The following is a 15450-nucleotide window of genomic DNA, read 5'->3' as shown; positions in this document are numbered from 1 at the left end:
TTCAGTATACCTGCGTGCATTAGCTCGGACAATGGACCACACTTTGTAGGTAATATTAACGGAGAGCTCTGTTCCCAGCTTTGTATTTGTCGGCAACTGCATGGTGCTTATTATCCTCAGGCGGCCGGCCTTGGTGAATGTTTTAACCAGAGTCAAGACTAAACTTGCCAAATTAATGGCTGAGTCTGCCTCTCCTGGTTATGCTAATCCCTGTGGCCTCATTCCAGATGGGATCCATGTCTGTGGGCAAGATACGACTGTCTTCAGCTGAGAGTCTCTCTGGTCACCCCCTCCGTACCCCTTGGAACGATTCGGCTCCCTTCTCAGTCCCCTTCCACCACATGACCAAAGAAATGGTTGGTTATGTTCTTGCTCTAACTAGTGTTATGCGTGCCTATCACACCCAGGTGCGTGCGGCCTACAGCGATGTTCCCTCCCTTTCAGCCTCGTCACGGGTAGAGCCTGGTTCGTTGGTGCTCGTCAAGACCTGGACTGGCAAAGGTCTCCAACCTCGTTGGGATGACCCCTTTCAGGTTTTACTTCCCACCCATACGGTGGTCAAAGTCGCTGGGCACTCAGCTTGGGTCCAACTGCACCATTGTAAATTGATTGACCGCACCAATCAAAAGTGGGGAAGAGGAGGAGAGAATACTGGAATCCCAACAAAAGGAGTGGACCCTGTCCAGTTGGGTTTTTGAATTTTGCTGTTGTTCTAATGTTAATCTTATTACAGATACTTGAACTAAGAGGAGGGACATGTGGAGGATCGCCTATCTCCTCACCTTTCTGATCACGTACAACACCCTGATGGGGAAAGCCACTAAGTATGGATGCGACCAGGAATGATCAGAGATTATCCACCACCCATGCTGAGGAGATGTCGTCCAGTGCACCGGACCAGACGCCTTTGACGTGTGGGACGTGATGAAGATTGATCATTGCAATGGACTCTTACATCAGAAAGACCAGATGGTCCATCTGGACAGTAGAAATCAGTGGGAGTTACCATGTCGTTACCATGGATTTTTTATTTTACCTGCAGACGCAAGCCTAGTGAGGACAAAAATGATCAACCCCGTTATTATGGTAAATATTTTAACGGCGCCCGGGAACACCATCCCTTTTTGCAGGAAGGGCCAACTCGAGAAAAGGGAAGCTTGATAGGGGAAACTCCACAATCCGCAAACCATTTATTTATACAGGCCCACAGAATGCTCTTCATCTCAGAGGCAGTAGTATGTTACTCCTCTCTATCAGGAGATGACTTACTTGCCGAGTCCCCAGTCCCCGATTCCATACTATTCATCAGTCTTCCTGCTGCCGACCCTGCGAAGTGAAATATCACTTTCCAATAGCTCCGGTCTGTGTATACAAACAGCTGATGTAACACTGGCTGGGGTACAGCAGGCCTTATGCGGTACATGGACCTGGAACGGAACCCTTCCCTTACGCATTTGTAGGCCTTTTCTCTTTTCAGAATCTGATATTGTCACCAAGACCATGTACAATAGAGCTAAGGGAGAGCCCAATGGGAACAGCATTCTGAGGACCATTGTCTCCTATACAGTGCGGGTTCTCGAGTCACTTGGCCCATTTTTTACAGCGCTCAAGCGAATCCTCTTGCAAAACATCGACCCTTTGCTCCTGTATATCTGACCAGACCCCCTGCTGTAACATTTCAGTAACCTATTTTGACAAACTCTCCCTAATATACACCAAACCTGACTATTATTTCTTCAGCTGAGGTAAAGCTACCAATTTCCTTATCCTGGATGGCAAAGATGTCCCTCATAACATCAATATCGGAGCCCTTGTTCCCACAACAGTACCTTGTCCTGGCCAGTGGACAAGTCAATGGAACCTCCACCTGAGGAGAATGCAGCGGTCGGTCTCAGCCAACCTTACTCCGACTGGAAGGATCCCAATGGACTGGGTGACAATACAGGACACCCAATAGGCTGGGGAATCCAGAGTACCCTGAGGTTGGAAGGATCGGCAGGGGTGACAAGTCAAAAGAACCGCAATTCCCTCTTTTGTGGCCTGACCATTCGAGGAAATAAGACTAAAGAGGCTCTGGAACAGAGGAAACTGGGATTATCAGACCTGTGTGTTTACTCTATGCAGAATCGGTATGCCTTAGACTATATACTCGCCCGGGAGGGTGAGGTCTGCACCAGTGTCCAAGATAAATGCACTACGGGCATTCCCGATCTCACTGGCAATATTACTAAGATACAAGAAGAGATCCAGGTATCCCTTGACAGAATGACTGAAGGGTTCAGTTGGGGAAACTGCAGATCAAGCTGATGGTACAATTGGCTTATCAATTTAGCTATGTTTTTCGGTCTTGGTATTGTTAGGTATTTAATTGCTCAGCTTATGAGGTCCCTTAGAGATATAGATTTGCCCCAGAAGATGCTCCTTTTGCGATCCGATGGCTCACCCACATATGTCGATGGCGATGATAAATATGACCAGATGATCTGCGAAGATAGAGGTGCCGCTCTGCAGGATGTTGATGGCTGGACCACCTTGAAGGGCATTCGTTTGGACCAGCCTTCTCTTTCAGTGATCGCGGTGCAATCAAAGGGAGGAATGAGGGTGTGGGCATCTGCGTGATAAAGTCTACAGCCTTAAAACTTGTCATTAAACATTTAGACTAAAAGGTAATGCTGAATTATTGAATACATTTACTGCACTAGGAAATAAACAGGCAGGAAGGCTGAGAAAGAGGAGAGAACTTAAAGATAGGGACACCTGGGCTCACCAAGTGATAACAGGATGCTGTAAGGCAATTAAGAAGGTTTGCCTCAGCATCGGTGAATCTGTGTGAACAGGACACCAAGTGATAACATTCACAGCCGTTCCCTTGTGAGACCATTTTAGTGCTGAGGCTGTTGAATCCCGTAGAAAATTAACTCTTAGTGCTTATCTGCAATGGATTGAAATGAATGGCATTTTGGGACTTTATGATGATATTGAGTAGCCATTACTGGTTATTAAATACAAACTCTGTAAAAGGAAATACTGATAAACTTTTACCTTACTTGCTGCAGCCGAGACTCCAGCGGAGGGAACAGGCCGCGGACACACTTCCGTCTTCGGGACGGCCTCGGCCCCGCCCCCTCCGGCGCCAATGCGACACGTAAACCCCGCCCCCTCAGAACGCAGCACGTAAACCCCGCCCCTTCCGAACGCAGCGCGTAAATCCCGCCCCTTCGAGACAAAGCCCCGCCTCTTGGAACCACACCTCTTTCCCCCTGCCGCACTAAAACCCACCCCTTCCCTGGTCCCCGCGCAAATAAAAACCACGCCCCCTTCCCCCACGAGCAACCGCCAACAAAGCCGCGCGCCTCCAGGCTCAACGCACGGCATCTCCCGCTGAGCCTCGCCCCGCCTACTAGCGCGCGTTTCTTTCACGAGAAACGCCCCGCCCGTGAGCAACGCCCTCCCGCTAAACCCCGCCCCTCCGTGTAAACCCCGCCCCCCTAGTGTATTTGGAAGCACTAGCTTCTGCAGCGCTGCTCCTTCTGCGGGGAGCTGTGCTGCAGGATCATAAGACACAGAATTAATAGTAAAAGATAACAGCGTCATGCAACCGACGCAATATTTGGAACAAACCTGGATCGCTGCTGAGTCCTTCATCTTTTAGAATGGGTTGCAGGTTTCAGTTCATCAATATATAAATTCCAGAACTTTAGATCAGATTCCCTACAGTGTGGAAACAGGCCCTTCGGCCCAACAAGTCCACACCAACCCGCCAGCCCCATTCCCCGTCACCCAACACTACGGGGCAATTTAGCGTGGCCAATTCACTCTAACCCGCACGTCTTTGGAGAGTGGGAGGACACCCACGCAGATGTGGGAGAGGAATTGAACCCGGGGCTCTGGCGCTGTGAGGCAGCAGTGCTAACCACAAATAAAGGTGACATTTTTTGTATTCCAGCGGCAGCAGCCTCTATTGAAACCAGCAGAATTCTGAAAGGGGTTTGACAGGATAGATGCAGATAAAATGCCTCTTTGTTGGGGAGGGTCTCGAATTCCGACAATGTGGAAGCAGGCCATTCAGCCCATCTATTTCACTCTGGCCCTCTGAACAGTATCCCACCCAACCCCTTACTCTGTATTTCCCATGGCCTATCCACTCTAATCTGTACATCCCTTGTCACTATGGGTAACTTAGCACGGCCAATTCTCCCTAACCTACACCCGAATCTATAAATTACCTTCTCAAGAATGTAATTTAAGTGCAGAGCTTTTCTGAGAAAAATGTCAGTCTGACTGAACATTGGGGCACAGAGAGTATTCACACCTCTTGTCTCTACTTATAAACAGGGCAACGTCTCTTCGAAATGTAGATTCATTTAGATATAACTGCGTTACCTTACATATTAAGATATCCCTTTGAATGTGCCCACATCCCTTTGAAATGTAATCTCGTCCATTTAAATTTCTTTATTTGCAGAAATACCGTTAAAATGTCCATGTCCCTTTAAAATGCAGATTTCCCCCTTTAGATATGAGGCCGTTCCGTTAGATGTGGGAATATCTGTTTAAATGGAGCGGTGAGCTTTCCCAATGTAGACAGGGCTCCTCGAAACGTGGCAGTGTCCCCCCCTGCAGCTGCAGAGCGAGACAGGAGAGTTTGTTTTTGTGAATGAGCAGTTGTAGCGCGAGGTGGCTGTTGCTTGGTGACGGTGAGGCTCCCCGGCCCCGCCCCCGCCCATCCCCCCGTGCAGACGTCACGCGGGGGCGAAGGCGGTTGGGAGGAGAAGTCGCTCGAGCGAGGAAGCGGCGGGAGGGCGGCCGTTAGGAAAATGGCTCCGTGCGGCCCGGGGCAGACACCGGTATTTTACACTCACTTTCCATCTGCTTTTACTGGCGCTTGTGCTGTTTACTCCTCACTGTGTGTTTAATCCTTGTGCTGTTTACCCCTCACTGTGTGTTTAATCCTTGTGCTGTTTACCCCTCACTGTGTGTTTAATCCTTGTGCTGTTTGCCCTTTGCTGTTACTTGTGCAATTGCTGAGGGTAGTGTGTAAATACTAGTGAAGGATACTATGCACCAACATGTATATGTTCCTCAGTCACTGAAGGGGCAGGACCTGTTGAGAATGGTTTGTAAAGCAGGTTGTGCACTAAGCCTTGTTAACATGGAGATAGTTTGTTCATTGGAAAAGTAGACTTATTATTTAGAGTCATAGAGATGTACAGCACGGAAACACACCCATTCAGTCTAACCTGTCCACGCCAACCAGATACCCTACATTAATCTAGTCCCCTTTGCCAGCGCTATATCCCTCTAAACCATTCCTATTCATATACCCATCCAGATACCTTTTAAAGGCTGTAATTATACCAGCCTCCTCCACTTCCTCTGGCAGCTCATTCCATACCTGCACCACCCTCTGCATGGAAACATTGCCCTTCAGGTACCTTTTATATCTTTGTGGCCTCACCCTAAACCTATGTCCTCTAGTTGTGAAGGTCACCCCAACACAGAGGAAAAGACTTAAAAACATTGCTTTTGCATTTGTCTGGCTGCTCAATCAAATATTGAGCCACATGGGGGAAAAAAAATATCGCTCTACCCTTTTTGATCTCCAATAGACATTTGGAAACTTAAAATCTGTCAATAACACCAGCATTGCTGCAGAGCATATTGTGTACACTCCTCGGTGTCAACAAGCAGCACACATGTTTGCCACTGTCACCAAAACATTGGGCGTGTTCCTCATTGTCGGCAGAAAAGGGGCGAAACCTACTTTTGATGGACAAATAAGGATCACTGGAGGACCGGAAGGAGACTGGTCCTCCTGCCATCTGTCCAACATCTGTGAGTACAGCATTCTCTTTTCTCACCCCCTTTTCCATTTACGTTTAACTCTGGGGTTCAATTGTTGACTTGGAGCAACTGAAAGGAATGGGAGTGAATCCAGCGAGGGGACAGAATCTGGAAAAGTTAGTCCAAGCCTTTGTCTCAATTGGCAAAATAGACAGGCAGGAGACTGGAAGAAGGAAGCAAGCCAGGCAGTATCAGGAGGTGGAGAAGTTGAGGTATCTGGTGGAACCCTTGTTCAGGATTGGGGGTGGGTATAGGGAGAGCTGTGGAACAAGGGTCTGCTGGGGGCAGGGTGATGAAGTGGGGATAGGTGGAGACAGGTAGAGGGTACAATAGACAATAGGTGCAGGAGTCAGCTCTTCTGCCCTTTGAGCCAGCACCACCATTCATTATGATCATGACTGATCATCCTCAATCAGTATCCTTTTCCTGCCTTATCCCCATAACCTGGTTGGTGAATGGGAGGAAGGAATCTAGTTAGCAGGGAAGAGTGAAAGGGGCTGGGAAGTGAGTTGGGGGATGGGATGGGAGATTATTTGAAATTGGAGAACTCAGTGTCGAGTCCTCCGGGCTGTGGACTGCTCAGACAAGATGAGGTTTTGTTCCTCCAATTTGTCAGAAGGGGAGTGAGAAGGGGCATTAAAATGGGTGGAGACTGGGAAGTCCGCTCAGCCTCTGCGGACCCAGCTGTGATGCTCGGCAAACCATTCCCCAAGTTTACGCTCGGTCTTCCTGATGTAGAGATGACCACAACTGGCAAAGCACAGTGGGTCGAGCAATAGGACAGTCGTATTTTGGGGCACAAGCCCTTCATCAGGAATGATGCGTGGATGTTCAGAGGGGCATCAGTGTCCTTCTGTGCCAGTTGTCAGACAGATGCAACAGGAATGAGCAAGGCAAGTGGTGTGTTAGCAAGAGGAGCTGAAAATATGTTGCTGGCTAAAGCACAGCAGGTCAGGCAGCATCCAAGGAACAGGAAATTCGACGTTTCGGGCCAGAGCCCTTCATCAGGAATGAGAAGAGTTTGCCAAGCAGGCTAAGATAAAAGGTAGGGAGGAGGGACTTGGGGGAGGGGCGATGGAGGTGGGATAGGTGGAAGGAGGTCAAGGTGAGGGTGATAGGCTGGAGTGGGGTGGGGGCGGAGAGGTCAGGAAGAAGATTGCAGGTTAGGAGGGCGGTGCTGAGTTCGAGGGAATCGACTGAGACAAGGTGGGGGGAGGGGAAATGAGGAAACTGGAGAAATTTGAGTTCATCCCTTGTGGTTGGAGGGTTCCCAGGCGGAAGATGAGGCGCTCCTCCTCCAACCGTCGTGTTGTTATGTTCTGCCGATAGAGAGTACCTTACTCACAGATGGTTGACAGTAAGGAGGTTGCAGTCTGGAGCAAACCCGAAATGTCGATTTTCCTGCTCCTCGGACGCTGCCTGACCTGCAGTGCTTTGCCAGCACCACTCTAATCTTGTCCCTGATCTCCAGCATCTGCAGTTCTCACTTTCTCCTGTAAGAAATCAGCAGTTTTAAACCAAAAACCCGTTGCAGTTTAAAGCTGTCATTGAGAGTCTGAGCTCAGTGTGAAGTTCAGGTAATCTTTACTGTGACCCTACTTTGTTACAGCTTCAGAATCTCCCAGCAGAAAGGCGTAGAAAAAGTAGCATTTTTTTTAAAAACAGCTCAAGGTCAAAGTGCAACCCCTCACTTACTTCATTATTGGTCACCACTGAGTTGTCCCTTTGTAATTGGAGCCTTAACCTGGAGGGAGTATTGCCTCACTCAGCAATTTCAACCTGTATCCAAGTAAGTTGGATGAGCAGCGTAGAGTCAACCAGACTGCTGTGGGTCTGGAGTCACGTGTAGGCAAGACCGGGTAAAGGATGCAGCTGGGACGACTGAGTGTATCCTTTCCCACAATGGCAGTTCCCTTCCCTAACAAGGGAGAGAGGGAATCAGATGGGGGTTTTCTCCCCCACACCACCCCCTCCCTGAAATGGTCTCATCGTTAGATTCCGAATTCCACATTTCTGACCGAATACCAATTCTGCCATCTGTCATGGCGGGATTCGAACCCGGGAGTCCCCGGAACCGGGTTGATATTCCAATCGATAATGGGACTCGGCCGTCACTCCTTCAATCCCCCTGCGATGGCACGTGAACTCGCTGGTGCTTCTGCAGTTGGGAGGAGTAGGTGAAGCCCTTCCCGCACTGAGAGCAGATGAACGGCCTGTCCCCGGTGTGGATCCGCTGGTGCCTCAGCAGGGAGGAAGATGTGCTGAAGCCCTTCCCACACTGAGGGCAGGTGTACGGTCTCTCCCCTGTGTGGATCCGCTGGTGTCTCCGCACGGTGGAGTAGCAGTTGAAGCCCTTCCCGCACTGAGGGCAGGTGTACGGTCTCTCCCCTGTGTGGACATGCTGGTGGGTCAGCAGCGTGGAGGAACTGCTGAAGGCCTTCCCGCACTCGGGGCAAGTGAAGGGCCTCTCCCCCGTGTGGACACGCTGGTGGCTCCGCAAGGCAGAGACGTGGGTAAAGGCCTTCCCACACTCGGGGCAGCTGAAGGGCCTCTCCCCTGTATGGATCCGCTGGTGGCTCCGCAGGGAGGAGGAGCGATTGAAGCCCTTCCCGCATACGGGGCAGCTGAAGGGCCTCTCCCCGGAGTGGATCCGCTGGTGGCTCCGCAAGGCAGAGATTTGGGTAAAGGCCTTCCCACACTCTGGGCAGCTGAAGGGCCTCTCCCCCCTGTGGATCCGCTGGTGGGTCAGCAGGTTGGAGGAGCAGGTGAATCCCTTCCCGCACTGAGGGCAGGTGTACGGTCTCTCCCCGGTGTGGACCAGCTGGTGCCTCAGCAGGGAGGAGGAACTGCTGAAGGCCTTCCCGCACAGAGAGCAGGTAAAGGGCCTCTCCCCCATGTGGACCCGCTGGTGGCTCTGCAGGTTGTAGGAATTGCTGAAGGCCTTCCCACACTCAGGGCAGCTGAATGGCCTCTCTCCCGTGTGGACCCGCTGGTGGACCAACATGGCAGAGAAAAATATGAAGGCCTTCCCACAATCTGGGCAGCTGATGGGTTTGTCCCCCGTGTGGCTCCGCTGGTGCCTCAGCAGGTGGGAGTAATCTCTGAAGGTCTTCCCGCAGTCAGTGCAGGGGAACGGCCTCTCCCCGGTGTGACTGCGCCGATGAGTCTCCAGGGCAGACGGGAAACGGAAGCCTTTCCCACAGTCCCCACACTTCCACGGTTTCTCCACGGGGCGGGATTCCTCGGGTTTCTCCATGGCCACAACTTCAGCTGCACACAAACATGTGTACAGCCCTGCCGTGAAATCCCCTTCCCAGGCGGTATAACTCTTTCAGGCTCCACACACAGTGCGCTGCAACTGTGGGGTCTCTCATCCAGTCCCACCTGATGCTGAAAATGTCCTCAAACTGGAATCCAAAAAGTGTTGATCCCTCTCACCGAAATCACAGTCAAAAATTGTTGTGGTCCCAATGGATTGAGTGACTGTCAGACATTGACATCAAAGTGAGGACTGCAGACGCTGGAGAGTCAGTCAAAAAATGTGGCGCTGGCAAAACAGCAGGTCAGGCAGCATCCGAGGAGCAGGAGAGTCAATGTTTCGGACATAAGCCCTACATTCGTTGATTTTGAAACTTCAGTCTTCAGATTTTCAAATACTCTGCAAAAAGAGATTACAAAAGTCATCACTATCAGTGCAGGGTAGAAATTCAGAACAAGCAACTCTACTTTCTGTGGAATATTCTTTTGTTATTCCACAAAATTGAAAGCACCATCCCACTCTCCCTTCCCCTCTGTTCTCACTCCGCTCTAACTAATTCCCCTGAAGGTGCTGATTCAGGATCTTACAGGGACAGAAAAAGCAGAAATGGCGAGACTGATATCTCTGAATTTTGAATATCTCCACCTGAAAGTTAATATCTTTCACAACACTGGGATTCTGCTGAGAGTGATCAGGTCTGATTTTGGGAAGCAAAAAAAAGTGTGTCAATTCAGAGTGAACCTGCAATGCAGCTTCTTGAGGAAGGACCAGACACAAAATGGTTAACGACCCCAGGAAGGTGGGAGCAAAATGAGACATCAAGGCATTAACACCGACACACTTCAGTCAAACTCTTCTGCTCCCAGTCAGGGCAAAACATGCCCTGAAAGTCCAGCCTTCACAACCACACTTCTGCTTTCACTGAAGACAATTAGAATCACACAGCACAGAAACAGACCCTTTGGCCCAACCTGCCCAGATATCCTAAATTAATCTAGTCACGTTTGGCATCACTTGATCCCTATATGGGCCGGGTGCTGGCAGCTGGGACTAAATTGGGTTGGCTATCTTGTCAGCAAGGACGAGTTGGACCGAAGGGTCTGTTTCTGTGCTGTCCATCTCAATGACTCCAGTCGCATTTGCCATCACTTGGCCCTGACCCATCTGAACCCTTCATATTCAGATGCCCGTCCAAGAGCCTTTTAACATATCATCGTACCAGCACCCACCACTTCCTCTGGCAGCTCACGCCATCGCTCAAGCGACTCCACGTTGAAAGTGTCTGGTCTGGTGCACCAGATGACATCAGGATAATCTCAGATCGTTCCAGATCGCATCGATACTTAGTCAATGGCTTTCCCGATCAGGATGTTGTACGTGATCATACAGGTCAGTGGGTAGGTGATCCCCCACCTCTTAGTTCAAGTATCTCTACGAGAACTCCCTTGCTGGAGTGTCCCTTGGAGACACTTCAACTGGACTTCATTGAGTTGTAGAAATGAGTTGAGTTGCTGTAAATATGTTTTGCTTATTGTTGATGTCTTTTCTAAGTGGATTGAAGCCTACCCTCTTCCTAACGCTACTGCTGAGTCTGTGGTGAAGATTTTGTTTAAGGAAATAATTCCCCGCTTCAGTATACCTGCGTGCATTAGCTCGGACAATGGACCACACTTTGTAGGTAATATTAACGGAGAACTCTCTTCCCAGCTTTGTATTTGTCGGCAACTGCATGCTGCTTATCATCCTCAGGCGGCCGGCCTTGATGAATGTTTTAACCAGAGTCAAGACTAAACTTGCCAAATTAATGGCCGAGTCTGGCCTCTCCTGGTTATGCTAATCCCTGTGGCCTCATTCCAGATGCGATCCATGTCTGTGGGCAAGACATGACTGTCTTCAGCTGAGAGTCTCTCTGGTCACCCTCTCCGTACCCCTTGGAACAATTCAGCTCCCTTCTCAGTCCACTTCCATCACATGACCGAAGCAACGATTTGTTATGTTCTTGCTCTAACTAGTGTTATGCGTGCCTTTCACTCCCAGGAGCGTGCGGCCTACAGCGATGTTCCCTCCCTTTCAGCCTCGTCACGGGTAGAGCCTGGTTCGTTGGTGCTCGTCAAGACTTGGACTGGCAAAAGTCTCCAACCTCGTTGGGATGGCCCCTTCCAGGTTTTACTTCCCACCCCTAAAGTGGTCAAAGTCACTGGGCCCACGGCTTGGGTCCAATGCACCATTGTAAATTGATTGACCGCACCAATCAAAAGTGGGGAAGAGGAGGAGAGAATACTGGAATCCCAACAAAAGGAGTGGACACTGTCCAGTTGGGTTTTTGAATTTTGCTGTTGTTCTAATGTTAATCTTATTACAGATACTTGAACTAAGAGGAGGGACATGGGGGGGGATCGCTTATCTCCTCACCTTTCTGATCACGTACAACACCCTGATGGGGAAAGCCACTGAGTATGGATGCGACCAGGAATGATCAGAGATTATCCACCACCCATGCTGAGGAGATGTGGTCCAGTGCACCGGACCAGACGCCTTTGACGTGTGGGACGTGATGAAGATTGATGATTGCAATGGACTCTTACATCAGAAAGACCAGATGGTCCATCTGGACAGTAGAAATCAGTGGGAGTTACCATGTCGTTACCATGGTTTTTTGATTTTACCTGCAGACGCAAGCCTAGTGAGGATAAAAATGGTCAACCCCGTTATTATGATAAATATTTTAAAGACGCCTGGGAACACCATCCCTTTTTGCAGTACGGGCCAACTCGAGAAAAGGGATGCTTGATTGGGGAAACTCCACAATCCGCAAACAACTTATTTATACAGGCCCACAGAACGCTCTTCGCCCCAGAGGCAGGAGTATGTTACTCCTCTCTATCAGGAGATGACCTACTTGCCCCGTCCCCTGTCCCCGATTCCATTCTATTTGTCAGTCTTCCTGCTGCCGACCCTGCGAAGTGAAATATCACTTTCCAATAGCTCCGGTCTGTGTGTACAAACAGTTGGTGTAACACTAGCTGGGTTACCGCAGGCCTTATGCGGTACATGGACCTGGAACGGACTGGGTGACAATACAGGACACCCAATAAGATACGGAATCCAGAGTACCCTGAGGTTGGAAGGATCGGCAGGGGTGACATGTCAAAAGAACCGCAATTCCCTCTTTTGTGGCCTGACCATTCGAGGAAATAAGACTGAAGAGGCTCTGGAAGAGAGGAAACTGGGATTATCAGACCTGTGTCTTTACTCGATGCAGAATCAGTATGCCTTAGACTATAAACACGCCCGGGAGGGTGAGGTCTGCACCATTGTCCAAGATAAATGCACTATGGGCATTCCTGATCTCACTGGCAATATTACTAAGATACAAGAAGAGATCCAGGTATTCCTTGACAGAATGACTGAAGGGACCAGTTGGGGAAACTGCAGATTGGACTCATGGTACAATTGGCTTATCAATTTAGCTATGTATGGTAGAATACTTTTCCTCTTTTTGTCAGTATTGCTCTTGTTAGGTGTTTAATTGCTAAGCTTATGAGGTCCCTTAGTAATATAGATTTGCCCCAGAAGATGCTCCTTTTACGTACCAATGGCACACCCACGTGTCGATGGCGATGATAAATATAACCAGATGATCTGCGAAGATAGAGGTGCCGCTCTGCAGGATGTTGATGGTTGGACCACCGTGAAGGGCATCCGTTTGGACTAGCCTTCTCTTTCAGTGATCATAGTGCAATCAAAGGGAGGAATGAGGGTGTGGGCATCTGGGTGATAAAGTCTACAGCCTTAAAACTAGTCATTAAACATTTAGACTAAAAGGTAATGCTGAATTATTGAACACATTTACTGCACTAGAAAATAAACAGGCAGGAAGTCTCAGAAAGAGGAGAGAACTTAAAGATAGGGACACCTGGGCTCACCAAGTGATAACAGGATGCTGTAAGGCAATTAAGAAGGTTTGCCTCAGCATCGGTGAATCTGTGTGAACAGGACACCAAGTGATAACATTCACAGCCGTTCCCTCGTGAGACCATTTTAGTGCTGAGGCTGTTGAATCCCGTAGAAAATTAACTCTTAGTGCTTATCTGCAATGGATTGAAATGAATGGCATTTTGGGACTTTATGATGATATTGAGTAGCCATTACTGGTTATTAAATACAAACTCTGTAAAAGGAAACACTGACCTTACTTGCTGCAGCCGAGACTCCAGCAGAGGAAAAGGCCGCGGGCACACTTCCGTCTTCGGGACGGCCTCAGCCCCGCCCCCTCCGGCACCAATGAGACTTGTAAACCCCGCCCCCTCAGAACGCAGCACGTAAACCCCACCCCTTCCGAACGCAGGTCGTAAACGCAGCCCCTTCCGAACGCAGCGCGTAAGCCCCGCCCCTTCCGAGGGAAGCTCGTAAACCCAGCCCCTTTCGAAAGCAGTCGTAAGCCCTGCCCCTACCGAACGCAACACGTCATTCCCGTCCCTTCGACCGCTGCACGTAAACCCCGCCCCTTCGAGACAAAGCCCTGTCTCTGGGAACCAAAACACTTTTCCCCCTCGCGCACCAAACCCCGCCGCTTCGCCTCGGTCCACGTGCAAGTCAAAACAACGCGCACCCGCCCACAAAGCCGCGCGCCTCCAGGCTCGACGCACTGCACCGACCGCTGAGCCTCGCCCCCTCCCCGTACGAGCGCGCCAGCCTCTCACGAGTCACGCCCCGCCCATGAGCAACGCCCTCCCGCTAAAACCCGCCCCCCAGGATAAACCCCGCCCACCCAGGTGTATGTAGAAGCACTGGCTACTGCAGCGCTGCTCCTTCTGCGGGGAGCTGTGCTGCAGGATCATAAGACACAGAATTAATAGCAACAGATCACAGCGTCATGCAACCGACGCAATATTTGGGACAAACCTGGATCGCTGCTGAGTCCTTCATCTTTTAGAATGGGTTGCAGGTTTCAGTTCATCAATATATAAATTCCAGAACTTTATATCCGATTCCCTACAGTGTGGAAACAGGCCCTTCGGCCCAACAAGTCCACATCGACCCGCCGAAGAGCAAAACACCCAGCGCCATTCCCTGTCACCTAACACTATGGCGCAATTTAACGTGGCCAATTCACCCGAACCCGCACGTCTTTGGACTGTAGGAGAATAGCCGCCCAGATGTGGGAGGGGAATTGAACCCGGGCTCTGGCGCTGTGAGGCAGCAGTGATAACCACAAATAAAGGTGACATTTTCTGTTTTTCAGCGGCAGCAGCAACCCAGGAGTGGGGAGTCACTGATTTGAGGTTTAAATTTGAAGTCGGAGAGCAGAGGTTCCTGGGAGAGGAGGGACGACTTATTTTTATTTCCTTCTTGCTGTATAAGTCAGTGTTACTGTTGAGGGGGGAAAACGACCTACCAGGGGTATGCACTGGGGCCCAGGTCTCTGGCACAGAGCCTGTCCCTGTTGCAACAGGAGGGAAGGAGTGAAAGCAGGAGAGTGTTAGTCGTTGGGGACTTGGTAGTTAGAGGGTCAGATGGAAGGTTTGTTGGGAACGAACATGACTCGCGGTTGGTGTGTTGCCTCCCAGATGCCAGGGTGCGTGATGACTCGGCTCGTATGTTTGGGGTCCTGAAGGGATAGGGTTTCCAGCCCCAAGTCATGGTCCATGTATGTACCAATGACATAAGTAGAAATGTGAGAAACAGAACTCACTCATAAATCTATCAGCCTGAGACAAAGCCTTGGAAACAAGAACAATTTATTACAGTCTTGCAAGTACCGGACGCTTCTGCAATCAAGCAGAAATGCTCACCAAACACAGCATGTTAGCTTTCTTATTCAGTTTACAAGTTGCGGAATCACACCTCCCTTTTTCCATCCTATCATAAGCCAATTACCTCACTTGTTAGTTGTTTTTTTATCTGACCATCCTGCTGTCCTTGTCTGCATTCTTTGTTCCTTGTTTGTTACAGCTTGTTCTTTTATCCAGTTTCTCTTATCATACTATAAGCTTTATTGTGAAATGGCCCTGTTCCTTCTTTTTGTGGTCAACTACAACACTTTAAAGTTATTTCCTAGCTTAAAACTATTTTCTTTAAAAGACCCTCTGTATTCATTAAAGTCTTAGCCTTAAGTATGCTCCACGCTACAAGAATTCCACGACCGTTTGTATCATGTTCCTGTCCCTTCCCCCCCACTACACCCCGTCACCCATCTGCAAAAACAACATTTCTAATCTCCCACAATTCCCCCTTTTCCTTTTTCTCTAACTGTTGTTTTTGCATTTATTAAATCTCCTTTAATTCATTTTCTTATGTTCTGCCCACTTACGCCTTTTGGCGATGGGGTTCACAATCTTACATTT

The 15450-nt window shown here is 49.6% G+C and overlaps 3 protein-coding genes across 3 annotated transcripts in view; 1 reads left to right on the top strand and 2 right to left on the bottom strand.

The window, feature by feature from the left end:
• Window positions 1-2575, bottom strand: part of LOC132808056 (zinc finger protein 271-like) — a 32518-nt gene extending 29943 nt beyond the window's left edge. Inside the window, exon 1 of the mRNA XM_060821966.1 lies at window positions 2444-2575. The gene's annotated coding sequence lies outside the window, so the exon portion shown is untranslated. The remainder of the gene's footprint in view (window positions 1-2443) is intronic.
• The window catches only part of LOC132808049 (zinc finger protein 850-like), a 102367-nt gene that overhangs the window by 53534 nt on the left and 33383 nt on the right, over window positions 1-15450 (top strand). The gene's annotated exons all lie outside the window — the stretch shown is intronic.
• The window catches only part of LOC132808063 (zinc finger protein 721-like), a 229860-nt gene continuing 221821 nt past the window's right edge, over window positions 7412-15450 (bottom strand). The window contains exon 7 of the mRNA XM_060821973.1: window positions 7412-8996. Within this exon, the coding sequence (XP_060677956.1) occupies window positions 7964-8996 (1033 nt within the window). The 3' untranslated portion in view covers window positions 7412-7963. The remainder of the gene's footprint in view (window positions 8997-15450) is intronic.

The sequence above is a fragment of the Hemiscyllium ocellatum genome (genome assembly GCF_020745735.1).
Source record: "Hemiscyllium ocellatum isolate sHemOce1 chromosome 27 unlocalized genomic scaffold, sHemOce1.pat.X.cur. SUPER_27_unloc_3, whole genome shotgun sequence".
Classification (NCBI taxonomy): Eukaryota; Metazoa; Chordata; class Chondrichthyes; order Orectolobiformes; family Hemiscylliidae; genus Hemiscyllium; species Hemiscyllium ocellatum.
Note: the sequence above shows the minus strand (reverse complement) of the source record. Positions and strands in the feature narration are given on the sequence as shown.